The sequence below is a fragment of the Cnephaeus nilssonii genome (genome assembly GCF_951640355.1).
Source record: "Cnephaeus nilssonii genome assembly, chromosome: 6".
Classification (NCBI taxonomy): domain Eukaryota; kingdom Metazoa; phylum Chordata; class Mammalia; order Chiroptera; family Vespertilionidae; genus Cnephaeus; species Cnephaeus nilssonii.
The window spans coordinates 3,604,081-3,618,488 of NC_137077.1; the positions used below are offsets into that span (position 1 = coordinate 3,604,081).

At 54.4% G+C, this 14,408-nt stretch overlaps 1 protein-coding gene across 1 annotated transcript in view; it reads left to right on the plus strand.

Annotated features, from left to right (window-relative positions):
- TCF20 (transcription factor 20) overlaps nucleotides 1–11,434 on the plus strand; it is an 84,445-nt gene extending 73,011 nt beyond the window's left edge. The window contains exons 4-5 of the mRNA XM_079773562.1: nucleotides 4,820–4,869; nucleotides 11,308–11,434. Of these exons, the coding sequence (XP_079629688.1) occupies nucleotides 4,820–4,869; nucleotides 11,308–11,325 (68 nt within the window). The 3' untranslated portion in view covers nucleotides 11,326–11,434. The remainder of the gene's footprint in view (nucleotides 1–4,819; nucleotides 4,870–11,307) is intronic.
- The last annotated feature ends 2,974 nt before the right edge of the window (nucleotides 11,435–14,408 follow it).

Below are 14,408 nucleotides of genomic sequence, written 5' to 3' on the forward strand. Positions count from 1 at the left end.
CACCCGACCAGGGCTTGTTTGTCTTTTTATTATAGCCATCCCAGTGAATTTGAAGTGTTAGCTCATTGTGATTTTGATTTGCATTTCTCCGGTGACTAATGATGTTAAGCATCTTTGGTGAAGTCCAATTTATCTATTTTTCCTTGTTACTTGTTGCTTTTTCTTATATCTAAGAAACCATTGCATAATCCAGAATTACAAAGATATATGCCTATGTTTTGTCCTGCAAGCTTTATAAGTTTAGTCCTTACACGGGTCCTTGATCCAGTTTGAGTTAATTTTTATGCATGGTATGAAGCAAGAGTCCAGTTCAGTTTTTGCACATGATTCCAGTTGCACCAGCATCATTTGTAGAAGAGACTAATCTTTCCTCACTCAGTGATCTTGGCACCTTGGTTGAAAACCAATTGACCAGCCTGGCTGGCATGGCTCAGTGGTTGAGTGTCGACCTATGAACCAAGAAGTCACAGTTCCATTCCCAGTTGGGGCACATGCCCGGGTTGTGGGCTTGATCTCCCCAGTGTGGGGCATGCAGGAGGAAGCCAATCAATGATTCTCTCTCATCGATATTTCTCTCTCTCTCTCCCTCTCCCTTTTTCTCTTATATTTTAAAAGAAGAAAGAAAGCCAGTTAACCATACAAATATGTGCTTAGTTCTGGACTCCTCCAGTACACATTGTCTTGATTACTGTAGCTTCGTGATACATTTTGAAATTGGGAAGTGTGAGCCCTCTGATTTTGTTCCTTTTATTTAAGATTGTTTTGGCTATTCTGGGTCCTTTGCTGTTCCATATGAATTTTAAGATCAACTTGCAGATTTTTATAAAAAATAGCCATTGAAACTCTTATAGGACTTGCATTAATCTGCAGGTCAATTAGGGAGTATTTCCATCTTAACAATAGTCCGCCTTCCATCCCATGATCATGGATGTCTTTCCATTTATTTCAGTTTTTAATTTCTTCTAACGATGTGTTGTAGTTTTCAGAGTATGTTTTTCATTCTTTTGTTAAATTTATTCTTAAGTAACTTTTTAAAAATTTTTGGTGGTATTGTAATTGGAATTTTAAATTTCAGATTTTTCATTGTGAGTATATAGAAATACAATTGATTTTGTTATATTGATCTTGTATCCTGCATCTTTGCTCAACTCATTGATTTAAAGCTTTTAGTTACATATCATCTGCATCAAGTTTTACTTCTTCCTTTCTAGTCAGATGCCTTTTTTTTTTCCTTGCCTAGTTGCCCTGGCTAGCACTTCCAGGGTAATGTTGGATAGAAGTGGCAAAGCTGACACCCTTGTTTTGTTTCTGACCCACTAAATAGTATGATCGCGGTGGGCTTTTATAGCTGTCCTTGAGCAGCTAAGGACGCTGCCTGTGTTCCTAGTGTGTGGAGTGTTTGCCATGAAAGGGTTCCAGTCCACTGAGACGATCAGAGCAGTGTTGGGCCGTGTGAGGACTGAAGGAAGAAAACCCTTTGTCCCAGAAGTACCGTCCAGTGATCAGCGCAAAAGGCTTGAGTTCTGAAGCAGCTCAGCAGTCTGGGGAATCCTTTCTCCTCTAACCTCGTGTCTCCTCAGTGGGTGTTTTCACCAGTTACTTTGTGAGCATGAGGCGTGTCTCAGACCTGCACCTTCACCCAGCTGGCCCTCATCCAGTGCTTGCAGGTCAGGGAGGGAGAGAAAATGGAAAGATGAGCAATGCCGCAGGCAGCGTGGTGCCTGTTCCCTCTCGAGTCCTCCTGGGTTCTGAGGGGACATGACTTCCATGGGAGCAGCTGTGTGGCTCTGGGAGGTGGGGTCTGCTGTGGATTTGGCAGGGAGAGGGTGGAGGGCGTGGCTGACTGGGTGACGGAAGCTGCGCAGCTTCACAAGGTCACGGTGTCTTGGGCATTTCTGGGTCTTTTGATGACTCGAGTCACAGTGACCCAGAGGCCTGTGCCGCTCTGGGAGGCAGGAACTTATGTTCGTCCCTCCGCGTCTTCAGGAATTCTCTTCTGCGTATGAGGACCTTTGCATCCCGGAAAGGCAGTCACTGATTGACCTCCTTTCCAGTTATAATGAAAATGAGCCCAGGTCTGAGAGGCCCTTGTCTCACGGAGTGAGGAAACATTGGCCATTTTCGCCTCTGCCTTGCTGCCCACCTCCCAAACCTCTCAGAGCTGTTGGTGTCTCGGGGAAACTGATTACTGGGGACATCTCCGTAGAAACAGCTCTGGCTCCTGCCGCTCCCACACGCCTCCACATTTTGTGACGTCATGGTTAGCTGTTTGGTGTGGCTGTTACGTCACAGGCACCAGATTTGGCTCCAGGTGGGAAATGCAGCAATGAGAACCTGAAAGCTGGTCATGCAGTGAGCCACAAGTAAGACCAAAGGGGAAAGCGCTGAGCTGGCTCAGGAGTGACTCTGCTGTGCACAAAGCGTCTTGCCTGGAGGGACTCCCCTCCCCCGCGACCCTCACAGAAGTTCGCTCTCTGCAGCCGCCTGATCTTGCAGGCAGGGGTTCAGCCCTGGGTGGTCATTAGGAATGACTGGTGTCTGGCCCCTCCCTTGCTCCTGCCTGTTACTCCCCTCAGTGAGGCAGTGTAGGCTGGCGGTCCCAGCCTGGACTCTGTCAAGGTGAAGAGCTAACTGTGCCTCTGAGGTGGTTGTAGATGAGCTGCAGACAGTGTCTGGGGCCTGGCAGGTCAGAGCACATCCATTAGACTCGCTCCTGGAGCTCCCCACCCTCAGCCGGGCCTGTCCGGGTGTGTGGGTATCCACATTGTAGGAGCGCCACAGTCCACTGCATTTCAGCTCAGAGAGAAGGGAGCTCACCCTTCTGGGCTGTGGAGATTTGCGTGTCGGGAAGCCAGCTGGTGACCAGACAACCTTGTGAGCCTTCTCCAGCTCGAGTGATGATCAGCAAGCCGCTTACTTCGCTGCACTGGAAGTGCTGACGAGGCCTCGCCCAGTCAGTGTAGGACTGCCAGCGGCTTCAAGGGAATAAATAGAGAGCGGCTGGCCGGCCGCAGGGCCAGGCGCTGACAGAGACCTCGGAGGAGGTCTCCTGGCCTTCTTGCTGCCCTTGGCTCTTCCTTGAGCAGGGACAGGTCCCCGTGCCCTTCCGGTGTCAGCTCTCCAGCCGGACCTTGCGCTTCCTGGTGGCCGGCGGGCGTGAGAACAGACGGAGCGGCTGTCCATGGGCTTCCTGCTGGGAGGCCTTGCCAGAGGCGGGCGCTGTCTCTGACAGAGGTGTGGAGACTCCCGTGTCCACAGGTCCCTGGTGTTGGTTCCAAGCTGCTTAGTGTGTGCTTACATTGTTTTATTTCTTTGCTGCTTTTTAACTTAAAGGGAACACGTTTCCTAACGTATTTTACTAATGGTCCGTGCCAGCTGTTCACGCCTGCAAGGGGAACTGAGGCACCTCATCCTTCCTGAAAGCCGCTGCCCCACAGGGGCTCGCCTGTTTCTCCTGGGCCAGCGCCCAGGGAAGGAGAGAGCCTCTGAGTGCCAGTCCACCCCTTGCTGCTCGGAAGCGCTCTCTCTGGCATGTTGCGCAGCGGGAGCCTGGTGACGCCATGTACTTGTGGGTTCTAAAGGAACGCACTTGGTTTACTGCCGTGCTCCGTGCTTGCGGGGGAGGGGCGCCGACTTACCGAGTTCTGGCCCCGGGGTTTGCCTCATAGATACTCCAGGACTCAGGGCAGTAGGGAGGGTGCAGGCCTAAGCCACATTCTGAAAGGGCCTTTTTTATTTGTGTAGAATAAGAGGACCTCGCATTTTTTCATGTATGTTTCCTTGCTTTCTTACCTTTTCACTTGCAGTCTGTGGGTACTCAGGCTGCTAATCTGGACCTCCGTTTAAGCCTGAGTTAAATTGCAAATTTACAAGGCTAAGTACCGTGGCTGCCTCCCGCCACGGGGCCTGGGAGCGATCTGAGCCTGTGCGATCAATATTTATTAGCATTCTGCCACCACATCTCGCACCAGTGACCTGGCTGTCGGTCTCTGGGAGCTGGGTGTGCAGCGTGGACTCATTAATGAGATTTCCTCGCCCACGCCTCGCACTGCCCTGGCGCCCGCGAGCTCCACTCACCTGCAGGCTGTCATCGAGGATGCTGTCACCGCGTTAGAAGTTGGAATGAATCATTTTCCTCCAGGATTAATGGCCCCTCACGGGGTTTCTCTCCTCTGAAGCGTTTAGCGTGGATCAGGCAGCTCGTGTGGGGGCTTCTCCCGTCTCCGTGGGCTGTGGGGCGAAGGGCAGCGGCTCTCGGGCCCGGCCTCCTTCCTGTCTCTGACGCGGCGGGGGAAACGGCGCCGCAGAAGCAGTGTTCCCTCCCGGAAGCCGCGGCTGGGCCTGCGGGTGGGCTTAGCCTAGAATCGGGAGGGTTAAAACAGTATTTATTAGCGATTGGGTCTGATTATTAAAACAATATGATAGCATGATGGAAATACAGAAAAAATTAAATCACCTATACTTTTGCTACCCAAAGAAGAACCACTGTTATAATTTGGTAGGTTTCCTTTGTCCTTTTGTAATGTATATAAATATTTTGATAAAATTAGGATTGTACTCACACATTTATATATTCTGGTTTTTCAAGCGATTTTACATCATGAGTATTTCTCATATACCGTTAACTATTTTGAAATGTTAATTTTTAAGTGATACTTCATGTTGAGGTACCATATTTACTTGGGGTGTCTCTAATGTTTTCCTGTTGGAAATCATAGCGTGGGGGCCTCTGACCGCCACATCCCACCCTGTCAGTCCCGGCCTGTCAGTCACCTGTGCCACTCGCCAGCCCCAGTTGACTGTCCCCTCTGTCTTGCAGATTGTTTGCTACATGAGGAGAACTTCTCGGTGAGGTGCCCCAAGCACAAGGTGAGTCCCAGCCCCCAGCGCCGCTCCCGGCAGGGTCGGGGGGCTCCTCCTGAAATGCCTGCAGACATGGCAGGTCACAGCCCGCCTGTGCTGGCCCTGGGGCACCTGCGTGTGGGGTCGGCACCCGTGTGGAGAAGTGTGTTGGAGAGAATCTTGTTTGTTACAAGAAATTAGAAAATCAAACTCAATAAAACTACTGATTCCCACGTTAGTTTAATGGAGCCCCATTTCACAGGTTGGGGTGAGGTAAGGTTGGTTGTAGGCCTTGATACATAAGCAAAGGCGTTTTCCCAGCCAGGGAAACAGAGCTGACTCCAGGATTTGGGGGACACTCAGCGTCTTCCAGGTTTTACTTCAGTGGAAGCAACGGGGGTCCGCAGTTGGCAGTTACTGCTGTTCCCTGTTTCCTACTTGGCTCAAGAGGTGTCTCGGCCCTGGCTGGCTGGGCCTGCAGACTGAAGGGTCCCGGGTTCGATTCCAGTCAACTGATACCTCAGTTGCAGGCTCCCGGCCCTGGTGGGGGCATTCAGGAGGCAACCAGTCGATGTGTCTCTCTCACATCGGTGTTTCTCTGTCTCTCCCTCTCCCTTCCACTGTCTAAAATTCAATGGAAAAAATATCCTCCGTGAGGTTTAAAAATAATAAAATCTTTTTTTAAAAAAGAGGTGTCTCTGGGTCCCCTCTTCTGGGACAGGACGGAAGGCAGGATGCTGGTCTGTGTCTGAGAGAGCGCGTGCACGTGTGTGTGTGTGTGTGTGTGTGTGTGTGTGTGTATGTGTAGAGGAGAGGAGAGGAGGCGAGGACAGGAGGAGCTGTGTGTGTGTGTGTGTGTGTGTGTGTGTGTAGAGGAGGGAGGACAGGAGGAGCCGTGTGTGTGTGTGTGTGTGTGTGTGTGTGTGTGTGTGTGTGTGGAGAGGAGGGAGGACAGGAGGAGCCGTGTGTGTGTGTGTGTGTGTGTGTGTGTGTGTGTGTGGAGAGGAGGGAGGACAGGAGGAGCCGTGTGTGTGTGTGTGTGTGTGTGTGTGTGTGTGTGTGTGTGTGTGTGGAGAGGAGGGAGGACAGGAGGAGCCAGGGCAGCATGGAGGCTGAGACACCGCCTGGCAGCTCCTGCGCGTCCGCTCTCCTCTGGCCGAGCTCACACTGACCCCTGGTGGTCACCGGCCTTCAGTGTCCAAGGAGGGCCAGAAAGCACTAGAAAGGGGTCCTCCTTGACAGGTCTGCCCTCAGAACGCTCCTGAAGGTGCCCACGGAGGCTTCTCTTTGGAATTATTTCCAGAGATGGACCGTGGGATCTTACAGTAGTCTATTTTTACTTAATCTACATGTTTTTTTTCTAAACTTCCCTTTTTTAATGGGCACGTTTTGCCTCAGAACACCCTGTCTGAGTACTCCTGTTTGTCACTCAACACTGACTCTGCTTTTTCTTTCCTTTCCATGTGCTCTTCCTTTCCTCCCTCTGCCACCCTGACCCCACGCTCCTCCCTGTCCCTCCTGCCTGTGTCCTCGGCTTGGCCCGCGCCAGCCTCCCCTCCCATGCCCTCTCCCCGCCTTGCAGAACAAGACAGCGAAAGGCAGCCTCAGCACAGAGCAGTCGGAGCGGGGGTGAGGGGGGCATGTGCCGTGGGAATGGAAAGTACAGCAAGCACAGGTGAGTCGGGCGCCGCCCCTGCCACTCCGGTGGGTGGCGGCCCCTGCCCTGCTCCTCCGGCCAGGCTGCAGCACGGTGACCGGGAGCTGCCAGCACCAGGTGGAGAACATGGTTGCCGTGTGTTGCTTAGGAGGGGGGGGGGGGCTCGAAACTGTGGCGTTGGCGTGACTGTTCTGACGTGAGGCCTGGCGTGTGCTCCCGGGGCAGAGGCAGCGCCTCGGGTGGGGGCAAGGCTAGCCGGGCGTCATCGTCTGTGCCGCTTATGGTGGGTTTTCCTCTGGAAAACACAAAATTCCCCAAGTTTTGTCATTTGAAACCTTTTTCCCGGGTACTGTGAAGGATTTGTTTTTACGAAGGGAAGGAGAATCCCCTCAGACTTAGTAGACTTTCGCATCGAGGCCGTTTGGCCTGGCCGTCTCAGGAGGTTGGGTGTGCTCTGAGCGGTCTGCGGGCTGTGGCCGGGGCTGCGGCTGAGTCTGCGAGCGGATCCCGGGCTTGGGGCCCTGGGCGCGGCCCGTCCCCTGGGGCAGGAGGAACAGACTGGAAAGAGAAGAAAGGAAACCAGAACATAACTGGGGCACCTGCCAGGCAGGATGGGGTGAGGCCCGTTGTCTGAGACGTTCCTAGTGGGACTCTTCTCCCGAAAGGGGGCCCTGTCTTTACTCCGGGGTCTGAGCCCCGAGCAGGGGTGCTGGGCTGGCCCCTCGGGTGTTCCCCGCTGCTTACAGCAGGCTCTGCCTTTGTCTGGACCGCCTGACAGTGACCTGGGGAAGTGGACTTCCCTGCGGAATGTGGCGGACTCCTGCCCCGGGGAGGGGCGTGGACAGGACAGGAAGCTGTCGAGCGAGTGGACCCGTGGTGGTCATCAGTAGCGGCCACGGGCCGCCGTCCTTTCCCGCCGGGCAGCCCTCGGCTCTTCAGGGCGTTTCTGTCGGCACTTGATGGGGTCTCTGTGCCGGCGGCTCTGCCCCGTCCTGTGCACTCCCCTCCAGCCAGGCAATCAGCGCTGCCTTCTCTGGGGACCACGATGGCCATTCCTGGGGGTCGCTGGGACACCGGCTGCCATTCGTCGTTTGGGCCGATGGTTTTAGCCGTGGGACCCACTTGTGTGTAAGAAAAAGGGCAGGTTGGGGCCTGGCCTCTTCTTGGGGGTGGTTTTGTTCACCGTGTCTTTCCAGTCCACCTACTCCTGGCCCTGCCAGCTGCCAGCCCGCCCTGGTCCATCCCTGAGGTTGGCGTCACTGCCCCTGTCCGCGCGAAAGAAGCCAGCGGCCCCTCAGCGCGGCCCTTTCCAGTCTGTTGAGGTTAAATGGCCTCTCAGAGGGAAAGGATGGACATACTGCGTCCTGTCCTGTCCCCACGAGGCAGGACCCCTTGTCCTGGTGTCCGAGTTCAGCAGTCACCCTCCTTCGGGCCCGGGGGCGCCCGCTGTCACCCCTCTGCGGATTGTGCAGGAGCCCCAGTGAGCAGGGGTATCATCTGGGGTCCGCGCTGGGGTATCCGGCCAGGCAGGAGACAGTGGGTGTGCGTGTGAGTCCCACTGCCTGCTGCTTCAGTTTCTTCCATAAAGAGAGCAACCTTTTGCCCTAGCTGGTGTGGCTCAGTGGATAGAACATCAGCCTGCGGACTGAAGGGTCCCAGGTTCGATTCCAGTCAAGGCATGTGCCTGGGTTGCGGGCTCGATGGCATGCAGGAGGCAGCCAGTCAATGATCCTCTCTCATCATTGATGGTTCTTTCTCTCCCTTCCTCTCTGAAATCTTTCTCTCTCTCTCTCTCTCTATATATATATATATATATATATAGAGAGAGAGAGAGAGAGAGAGAGAGAGAGAGAGAGAGAAAGAGAGAGAGAACAACCTCTTGAGGATTCCGTTAAGAAATAAAACGTGCCCAGCGCAGCCTGCGTGGAGTGAGGCCTCGGCACGCCGGGCATGCTGCCCTCACAGCAGCTGGTGTACCGGCACAGCCCAGCTGGCGGGCCAAGGCTGCAGTTGGGGCTCTGCCTGCACTACCCCGTCCATCAAAATCCCGGGCCTAGGGGTGCAAGTCCTAGTCTCCACGTGCTGTGGGAGCTGCCACTGTCCCTTGCCAGGCCAGCAATGCCAGAGAGAAAGCTCCTTGGCAGCTCTCCAGTGGGCCGCCTCCCGCCCATCCCTGACGTGCGTGGTGGGCTCCAGGCGGCTGGTGGCAGGGCTCTGCAGCGAGGCCCCTGGCCCTGCCTTCCATCTTGTCCTGTAGTAAACAAGGAGCCGCCCCAGGCCCCAGCCAGGCCCCCTGCGGTGGTTGGGAAGCAGGAACTCCATCGCCACCGCCTTGTCCTTGGTGCAAGGGGCTGCCCCCCGCACAGCAGCCTCTGGTTGGCCTGGCACACGTAGCCCAGGTGTGAGCGAGGGTCCTCACCTAGAGTCCGCTTCCCCAGCCTGGCCCAGCGAAGTCCTGGGATTGCATTTCCAGAGGAGAGCGGGACTGTCCATCACCCCACCCCACACACTGCTGCCCTGCACAGACCCCCCCTTCCCCCCCACCCCCCGCCCGCAGGAGCCACACGTCCTTTAGCCAAAGCCCTCCCCTTCTGCCCCTTCTCACTTCAGAGGCTCTCGTCACACTTAGACTCCCACCCGGGTCTCCTCCGAGGCCTGAGGCCGCCCCCTCCACCAGCACCCCCGAGGCCGCGCTTCCCCCTTGGGCACCTGCACTTGCTGTTAGTTCCTGGACCAGGAGGGCTCCGCCTGCCTCCACCCTCATTGGCTGGCTCCCACTGGGCCTCAGAGGCCCTCCCTTCTCTGTCTGCACCCCCTCCCTCTCCGCAGCCCTCAGCATCACTCAGCTCCCAGCCTGTCCTGCCACTGCGTCTCCACTAGTCCTGGCAGTGAGGAGGCCGGTCTGTGTGTGCCTGGAGCAGGCATGTGAGGGAGTCGTGGTTAAAGGAGGCGTGCCCCCCAGAGAAGGTGTTCGCTCACCTGACTGTACCCCCTGTTGGTACAGATTGAGTGAGACCCCCCTCCCCCCTGCAGCTGGGCCTGCAGGTCTGTTTGAGAGGAGAGTGCCTGGCCAGGCTGGGTGCAGGCCGCAGAGCTGAGGCTGAGGGCGGGGCTGAGGGGTGAGGGAAGGCTTGGCCCAAGGAGAAGTCTTTGCCAAACATTGAGGTGCCTTTTTATTTTTTATTTTTTGTTGTTGTTATTGTTTTTCCCCCCAAGATGCCTTTTTAGAGAGAACATGGCAGACCCTCCGTGCGGGCTGCAGCTGCCGAGTGTCTGCTCCCAGCCCAGCAGGTCCGTGCAGTTAGGCAGACCCACAGCAACTGAGGCTCAGGGCAGCGGCCCGGGCCCATACCCCCAACCCCTGTGTGGCTTGGGCCACGTGTGTCACCTCTCAGCCTCACCAAGTTGCAGGGTCAGGCCTTGAAATAGCATCTGTGAAGCCACTGGCAGAGTGCCTGGCGCATAGTAGGTGCTTCAAGAATTTTCTTCCTGTTCTCCCTACCCAATTAGTGTTTTAGAAGTGAGAAGTTGGGGTCCCGTTCCACTCGGGGTATCATGTACCTGGGCCAGTCTCACCTCGAAGCCTGGGAACTGCCCTGTTGGGAGGCGGGGGTGAGGGCCAGATGGGTGGGAGCGCAGCCTGCCTGCCGAGCGCTGGGGGCGGAGCATTGCAGGGTGTGCGTGGCATCTGTTCTCGTCACACCCCCGTGTCCCGCATCCCCTGCAAGACTTGCCCCTCCGGTCGTTGTTCGAGGTCCCCAGTAGCACCCTTGTCGTCGCATTTACGAAGGACCTTTGGTTCCTCTCCCCTTGGGCAGCAGCCCCAGCCTCCGGAAAGCCTCCGGAAAGTGCGGCCAGAGGAGTCCTCCTGGCTGGCGCGACCTCTGGGGAAGTCACACTGTCACCATGGGCTCCCTGAGAGCAGCTGGAGGCTCCGCACCGCCTGGTCCTCAGGGCCTGGCACCGGCGTCCAGGGTTTACATGGGGACACGGCCCTGCGTCTGCGGGGCCTTCCTGTTACCTGTGCTCCGCTGGGAATCTCTGGCAAGAGCAGGATGTGTGTGCTTTAAATAGAACCTCCTAGCTGTGCACACCGCCAGCCGTAAGTTTTGCATATTAGTACGTTCTATGGAAACTAAGGGCTGTGACGTCTGGGTTTTCCTGGGTTTTGTTTGGGAGGCGGAGAGCTGAGCCTGCTCCCCCGAGCGCTGTGTCACGAGGCTGCGCCACGCTGGCTTCTGGGCCAGTCTCTCTGGACTGAGTTCCTCGGAAACTGCCCTGTGTCTCTAGGACCTTTGCACAGGGGGCGGGGGGGGGGGCAACCCCAACCCCACATACCCCTGGAGGGTCGTTCCGGCCTTCCTGAGCCTGGAGCCAGCAGCAGGGTGTGGGGAGCTGGGCGGCCCCCAGGGACAGGGCTCTCTGATGCAGAGCTGACTGGCCGGCCACTGTGAGTCAGGGGGCTCGGCCACCTCGGTGAGGACCACGCTGCCACTTGCTGAGCCCCTGCAGGCCCCAGGAGGCCCCCGAGCAAGGGTCACCTGGAGGGCAGCCCCACCTGGGGGTCGGGAGTTCGCTCCTGGTTTCAGTTTCTTCCGTGCCCTGGGCAGGCGGGCACTCCGTGCGGGGCCCTCAGTCTAGTCCCCAAGCCGCAGGTCATGGCTGCCCTTAGGGGTGTCCCGGCCCAGAGCCACCGGTGGCTCCACCACTGGTGTTGGATGTCTCCCAGGTCAGCAGCTCCTTCACCGGGCCTGTGGCTGCCGGGCCCCGTGGAGGTTCCCACACCCACTGTCTGCTCTGTCTTCCAGGTGAGACTGTGGAGATGAGGAGGAGACACTCGTGATGGATGGAAATGGTCCTACTGTGCAGCCACACCCCGCCCCGCCCCGCTCCGCTGTGCCCACCCGCCTGCCAGCACCTCCTCCCAAGTCCTTACATCACACTCAACCGTGACACCACAGGAAAGAGACCCAAGAAGTCAGAATGGCTGTTTCCATGGACACAATCTCCATAGTGACGATGCGGGGGGAGGGGGGAGGGGGGTGATGGGAAAGGGTGGGGGGAATTAAAAGGGAGGGACAAAATATATATATATAAATCTATTTTTAGTCTGGAAAGACTTTGTTTAAATGAAAGGTGCGCTGTCCCTTTTGATTCTATTTTAAAATTATCTAGCTAAAGAACTCCAAATTGGTTCCAATAACAACGAAATTTAAATGTGAAATTGATCTCAACAAACTCTCATCTCAGAAAGGACGGGGTGTGGCTCTGCCTGTCAGCCTGTCTCCCGCCAACTCAGATCTCTAGACCCAGAATTGAAAGCCGACGAACACACCCAAACCATTTGTCTTTAATTTCTCTCAAAGTGGGGAGTTGGGGGAGGGGAGTGGGGGTGGTCCATGTTTTCAAGAGTGGGAGAATAATGTTTAAACACAAAAATAAATTTTTTCATTTCCAGAAACACTATTTATTTATTATTTTTTAAATGTTTATCTTTTTGGGGGTGAAATTGGTAGATGCCCAAGGTCACAGCTTTGTGCTGCGCCCCTGTGGCCAGAGGGAACCCCGAGCGCCTCGCTGAGTGCAGGCAGCGGGGCCATTCCCCGCGGGCCGCCCACAGGACAGGAAGTCTGCGGAGGCGCTGGCGGGCTGTCAGCGGTGGCGGGTAAGCTGACCAGGCACCCCTTTAGCCCTTTATTCTTTTTGCTTTTGTTTTTATAAAGGAGAAGGGGGCCTGTCAGTTGAACAGCCCCATGCTATGTGATTCTTTTATGTTGTATTGTTTTGTTTTGTAAAGTGTATAATTTTTAAATATCTGAGTTTTAAAAAAAAAGAAAAAGTACAAAAAAATTCTTGTTAAGGCCTTAAGAAGGGGTTAGTGCATCTTTCAGGGGTCACTCTGCCGTGGGGATAAAATAGCTGTTTCACAAACAGTTTTATTTAAAAAAAATCAAAAAAAATAATAAACTTCATTTTAACCTTGTTTCCTTTTTTATTGATTGGAAAGCAAATGTGTCTCTTTCTCCTCCCGCTCCAGCCCCAGAGGTGGTTTTGGTTCTGCTGCAGGGGAGGCAGGTCTGCCTGGTCCAGTCACACGGGGGAGGGGGGGCCCAGCCCGTGTGTGGGAACGGTCAGATTTACTTAAGCTGATATGAGAACATATTTCCAATCAACATTAATTTTAAAGGCTATAAAAAAATAATGCAATGTTAATGGACTTTTTTAGAGAACAAACTCTGGAAGGAATGTTGTGAAGTAGAAATAAGCAATTATAAATGAGTTCTTGTGCGCTCATCGATGTGGGGCTGCAGAAATGGCAGGTTAATTTCGTTTTAATGGCTGCATCAGCAGTGTGGCCCATTTCTCACTTCACTGCGCTGGGACGAGGCACGGGGGGTCTGCGTGGGCCTGGGACCTGCATAGCAATGATGGCTCTTGGAGCTCCTTGGCTTCCCGTCTGGCCTCAACTTGGCATTAACACGGTTCACATGAAATTGATAGATCTCAGGTGTCAAAGGCTAAACTACAAAACTTGATAAATATGCATCTTGAGGAAAATACTTTTCTGACAGCAAATGATTCTTCGTCCTTTTGCCTTTTATCCTCCTGTCCCCCTTTGACTTGCGATGCGTGAGCGAGGCCCTGTGACCGTCCGGTCTTTCCTCTGAAATGCTGGTGACTGAGTGGCATGTCCCGCACGCCCTCCTGCCCCAGCAGCTCCAGCTGCCCATGTGCATCTCAGTTCCCCCCACATTTGGGTTCTGTGCATTTTATTGAACATATTTAACTGTTTAGAGCAGTTTTAGGTCCATAGCAGCATTGAGCGAAAGGTACAGAAAGTTCTCATGTACCCCCTGACCCACCACCCACAGCTGCCCGCTACCAACTCCCCAGCCGCGGGGTACACTTGTTAGAATCAGCGAACCTGCTCTGACACACTGTCACCCCAGTTCCACAGGTTAGAGCTCCTGTGGGTTTGGACACACGCATGACATGTATCGGTCATAGCACAGGAAGTAGTTTCACTGCCCTAAACAGAAGGTCCCGTGGGTGGAATCACAGTGTGTCCTTTCCAGGTGGCTCCCTTCCTTAAGGGTGACCTGCATTTTAAGGGTCCTCCGTGTCTTCATGGCTTGGCGACTCATTTTATTTTATTGGTTTTAGAGAGAGAGGAAGGAAGAGAGAGAAACATCTATTTCAGTTATTTATGCATTCATGTGCTCTGACAGGATCAAACCCGAAACTGATGCTTTAACCCAGTGGTCGGCAAACTGCGGCTCGCGAGCCACATGCGGCTCTTTGGCCCCTTGAGTGTGGCTCTTCCACAAAATACCACGGCCTGGGCGAGTCTATGTTGAAGAAGTGGCGTTAGAAGTTTAAGTTTTAAAAATTTGGCTCTCAAAAGAAATTTCAATCGTTGTACTGTTGATATTTGGCTCTGGTGACGAATGAGTTTGCCGACCACTGGTCTAACCAACTGACTACCTGGCCAGGGCCCATAGCTCCGTTCAAAACGTTAGTCCTGGAGGCTTTCCATGGTCGGGAAGTGTCACAGTGCATCCATTCCCTTAATGAAGGACACCTTGGTTGCTTCCAAGTTTGGGCAATTAGGAATAAAGCCGCGATAAACACCCATGTTTTTGCTGGGACATGAGCTTCAACTCCTTTGGGTCAATACCACCAAGTGTGTTTGCTGGATCATGTGGTAAAAGAATGTTTTGTTTCTTAAGTTGTGGCGTGAAACAATTTATCTTCACCAGTAAGTGTGCAGCTCGGTAGTGCTAATACAGTCACATTGTTGTGCAACGGATCTCGGGATCGTTCCTGTTGCCCAGCGGAAGCGGGGTGCCCATAAAACAGCGGGGAGGCGGGCCCTCCAGCTCCGCCCGCCCGCCGCGCCGGGCCGCGG